This window comes from Aythya fuligula, unplaced genomic scaffold (assembly GCF_009819795.1).
Source record: "Aythya fuligula isolate bAytFul2 unplaced genomic scaffold, bAytFul2.pri scaffold_112_arrow_ctg1, whole genome shotgun sequence".
NCBI classification, from domain to species: domain Eukaryota; kingdom Metazoa; phylum Chordata; class Aves; order Anseriformes; family Anatidae; genus Aythya; species Aythya fuligula.
Window position 1 is genome coordinate 1,482 of NW_022473965.1, and position 4,570 is coordinate 6,051.

Consider the following 4,570-nt stretch of genomic DNA (forward strand, 5'->3'; position numbering starts at 1 on the left):
TGCGGTGAGGCCGTGTCCCTCCGTCCCCCTGTCCCCATGTCCATCTGTCCCCGTGTCCCCATGTCCCCACGTCCCCTCAGCCCCCCCGTGCTGGGGGCAGGGGGCGCCTGCTCCTGGCTGAGCCCCTGGGGAAATGGTGGGGGCAGAGCGGGGGGGCTGCGGGGACGGGGACAGGGGGACGGGGACACGGGGATGGGGACACGGGGGCGAGGGGACAGGGATGGGGCATGGGGACAGAGCCACGTGGATGGGGCCATGTGGACGGGGCCATGGGGATGAACACCACGGGGATGGGGCCATGGGGTATGGGGACATGGGGACAGGCAGAGGGGGACGTGGGGACGGGGACATGGGGATGAAGTGGCCGTGGGGATGGGGACGCGGTGACAGGGACACGGTGACAGGGACACGGTGACAGGGACGCTGGGGCTGGGGACAGGGTGACGGGATGGGCAGGGAGCCGTGGGGCTGGGGACACGGGGGTGGGACGTGCCATAGGGGACGTGGGGACGGGGACACGGGGTGGGCTGTGGGGACAGGATGTGGGGCAGCCATGGGGAGCGTGGGACAGGGCTGGCGGAAGCGCCTCCGAGCCCTGCACAGCCGGGGGGGGACGGCGGGGGCCCGGCTGCTTTGCATGGGTGGCTCTGACACAGCTGCGGCCCCTGGGCCCCCCCCGGCCGCCCTGGGAACACTCCCCACACCCATGGGTGCCCATGGCCGGAACCGGGGGTGCAGCGAGGGCTGGGGGACCCCACGGTGACAGCAGCCCCTGCGCCCCCCCCCCCCGGCCTCTTCTCCCTCCCAGCCCAATTCCTCAGCCTCACAGGTAAGTCCTCGAGCCCCCCCATGTCCCCGAGCCCCCCCACGTCCCCAGTCCCCCGGTGTCCCCAAGCCCCCAGTGTCCCCCGGCACGCCGGCGTCCCCGTGTCCCCCCTGCAGGCGCCCAGCCCCCCCTGCTGACGCTGGACCCCCCCTGGACGCCCCTGTTCGAGGAGCAGAAGGTGACGCTGACCTGCGGCCCCCCCGGCGAGCGCGTCCCCACCCTGTGGAGCATCAACGGCAGGACGAGCAGGAGCACCAGTCGCCTCCAGTACACCCTGCCCAGTACCGGCCACTACAGCTTCCAGTGCCAGAGGTCCAGGTCCGAGCCCAGCCTCCCCGTCAAGCTGAGCGTCTCTGACGGTGAGGGGCAGGGTGCCCGGCACCCATGGGTGCTTGGCAGGGGGAGGGGGGCTCGGCTTTGTGGCCTTTGTCACCTCTTGAGCAATTGGGGCAGAGGGAGGGGGAGCCCTGTGCATGCTGGACAGGACCCTGCGCACGTGGGGCACGTCCCCGTGCACACCAGTGAGTCCCCAGTGCACACTGGGTGCATCTCCATGCGCACCAGTACATCCCCAGTGCACACTGGGCGCATCCCTCTGCACCAGTACATCCCCGTGCACACCAGTGCGTCCCCAACGCACACCGGGTGCATCCCCGTGCACGTTGGGTGCCTCTCCGTGCACACTGGGCGCATCCCCCTGCACCAGTGCATCCCCAGCGCATACTGGGCACATCCCTGTGCTCACCAGCCCGTCCCCGTGCACCCTCCACACCCACCGGGTGCATCCCAGTGCACACTGGGCGCATCCCCTGCACACACTGGGCGCACACCCACGCACACCAGTGCATCCCAGTGCACACCGGGCGCACACCCACGCACACCAGTGCATCCCAGTGCACTCCCCTGCCCCCTGTGCGCCCCGGTGCGACGCAGCTCCCCCCGCTCCCCGCAGACATGTGGGTGCTGCAGGCTCCGGTGCAGCCGGTGCTGGAGGGGGACGAGCTGGTGCTGCGGTGCCGGAGCTGGTGGAACTCGAGGCCGAGCAGCGTGAGCTTCTTCCGAAACGGGGGGCTGCTGCGGGGGCCGGGGGGGCAGGACACGCTGCTGCTCGCCCCCGCGCAGCCGCAGCACAGCGGCCGCTATCACTGCACGGGCAAAAGGTACCTGAGCAGGTTCGAGACCAAGCCCAACGAGGTCGTCGTGCACGGTGAGCACGGGCGGGGGGCAGCAGGGATGGGGGGCATGGCTGCGGGGCCGGGGGGCACGGCAGCGGGGTCACCGCCCCCGCTCGGAACCGTCTCCCCAGAGCTCTTCTCGGTGCCGGAGCTGAGCGTGGAGGGGTCCCGGGAGCCCCCCGAGGGCAGCGCCCTCACCCTGGCCTGCGTCACCCGCATCAGCCCCCTGCGGCCCCGCGTCGCCCTGCGGCACCTCTTCTACCGGGACGGGGAGGTGGTGGCGGGGCCCCAGGGGTCCCCCCGGTACCTGCTGTGGGCGCTGGCGCTGCCGGACTCGGGCTCCTACGCCTGCGAGGCGCGGGCAGAGGCGGCCAAGGTGCAGAAACGCAGCGCCCCCGTCACCATCACCGTCAGAAGTGAGCGGCTGGGAGGGGGGCGCATCCCACCCCCCCCCGGGTCCCCCAGTTCCCCCAGTTCTGTCCCAGGTCCCCCCATCTGCTCCCCGGGTCCTAACACCCATCCCGGGGCTCCCTCCCTTGGTCCCTCCATCCTCACGCCCAGGACCCCTCTCCATCTTTTTGTAGGGTCCCCCCATCCCTTTCTGGGTCCCCCCATCCCTCCCCAGGTCCCCCCATCCCTCCCCAGGTCCCCCATCCTTCCCCCACTCCCCATCTCTCCTGGGCCCCCCCATCCACTCCCAGGACCTCGCCCACCCCTTCCCAGCTCCCTGTACCCACACCAGGTCCCCCTGCCCTTCCCCAGGTCCCCCAGTCCTCCCTGGGTCCCCCCACCCCTTTTGGAGCCCCCCACCCCACTTTCAGGTCCCCACACCCCTTTTGGGTCCCCCCATCCTTCCCCAGGTCCCCACACCCCTTTTGTGTCCCCCCACCCCTCCCAGTGTCCCCAGTGCCCCCCCATCCCCATCCCACCCCCGCCACCTCCCCTCTCCGCAGGGGTGCCGGTGGCGGGGGTGACCCTGGCGGCGCAGCCCCCCGGGGGGCAGGTGGCCGAGGGGGAGGGCCTGGTGCTGAGCTGCGCGGCGGGGGGGGGCACGAGGCCCCTCGTTTTCTCCTGGCACCGGGAGGGCCAAGCCCAGCCCCTGGCCCAGGGACCCCGCTACGAGCTGCCGGCGGCGCGGCCGGAGGACGGCGGCCACTACGTCTGCCGGGCCACCGACGGCATCACCGCGGCCAACAGCTCCCAGCTGCGGGTCACCGTCATGGGTGAGCACCGTGCCGGGTGGGGGAGGACACTCACAGGTCCCCCGGTGATCCCCCGGCACCGTCCCCTCTCCCAGTGCCCGTGGCCGGTGCCACCGTGCGGGTGGCGGGGACGGAGGCGGCGGTGACGGAGGCGCTGGGGACGGAGGGCGAGCGCCTCAACCTGAGCTGCGCCGTGCGGGTGGGCACGGCCCCCGTGGCCTTCACGTGGCTGCGGGACGGGGAGGAGGTGGGCGAGGGTCCCCTCCTGGCCCTGGGACCCCTGGGGCCGGGCCACGTCGGCTCCTACCAGTGCGTGGCCACCAACCGGCTGGGCGCCCGGCGCGCCTTCCAGGAGCGCAGCCCCCCCGTGGCCCTCTCGGTGACACCGCGGGGACAGGGGCAGCGGCGGGGACGAGGTAAGGGCTTGGTGAGCCCAAGGAGGATATGGGGGGGTCGGGGGCTGCGTGCCCCTGGGGCTGAGCCGTGTTTGTCCCCTCCGTGTCCCCAGCGCTGGCCGGGGGGCTGAGCGCGTCCCTGCTGGTGCTGCTGGCTGCCTCCGCCGCGCTGGGCTGGCACCTCTGGCGTCGGCGGCACCCAGGTGGGTGACAAGAGGGGGGCTTTGGGGACGTGGGGGGGCTCTGGGGACAGCAGGGGGGCTTTGGGGACAGTGGGGGAGCTTTGGGGACAATAGGGGGGCTTTGGGGACAACCAGGCTGCCAGGGAGTGCCCCCACGGAGCACTCACCGCCCCCCCTCCTCTTGCTTTGCAGCAGCCAAAAAGAGCCAGGAGAGGTGAGCCCAGAGCCCGGGGAGGGGACCTGCACCCCCCCCCCCATCCCCAGGGTGTCCCCTACCCCCTCGGTGTCCCCTTGTCGCCCCCCCTCAGGGACCCCGCAGCCCCTCGGTGTCCCCGTGCCCCTCCTGTCCTCAGCACGGAGACGGTGGAGCCTGAGTACAGCAACGGTGAGTGCCAGCCCTTGGGGACACCGCGGCCCCCTTGGGGATACCGCAGCCCCCCTGGTGCCACTGCAAATGGGGGGGGGACACGGCTCTGTCCCCGCAGTGTCCCCCCAGGATGTGGTGTACGCCGCCGTCATCGTCACGGAGCAGGGAGGGGGTGAGTGCAGGGGACGGGGACACTGCGTGAGCCGGGGAGGTGGCCAAAAACAAGTGCCCCCCCCCCGTGCCACGTCCCGTGTCCCCAAACCGAGACTCGGTGGTGGCCCCGCAGGCAGCCCCGCACCCCCCGGTGCCCCCCAGGAGCCCTCCGTCACCTACGCGGTGCTGCCGGGGCCCCGCGGTGCCAGCGGCCCCCGGGGGCTGCGCCGGGTCCCCAGCGACAGCTACGAGAACGTCCCCTGCGCCTGA

General features: G+C 72.5%; 1 protein-coding gene across 1 annotated transcript; it reads left to right on the forward strand.

Annotated features, from left to right (window-relative positions):
* The first annotated feature begins 269 nt into the window (after positions 1 to 269).
* LOC116501500 (Fc receptor-like protein 2) lies at positions 270 to 4,570 on the forward strand. Its single transcript, XM_032207093.1, has 11 exons — positions 270 to 303; positions 943 to 1,185; positions 1,779 to 2,033; positions 2,133 to 2,417; positions 2,955 to 3,224; positions 3,299 to 3,619; positions 3,712 to 3,801; positions 3,973 to 3,994; positions 4,089 to 4,165; positions 4,266 to 4,319; positions 4,434 to 4,570. The coding sequence occupies exons 1-11, from the start codon at positions 270 to 272 to the stop codon at positions 4,568 to 4,570; spliced, it is 1,788 nt and encodes a 595-aa protein (XP_032062984.1).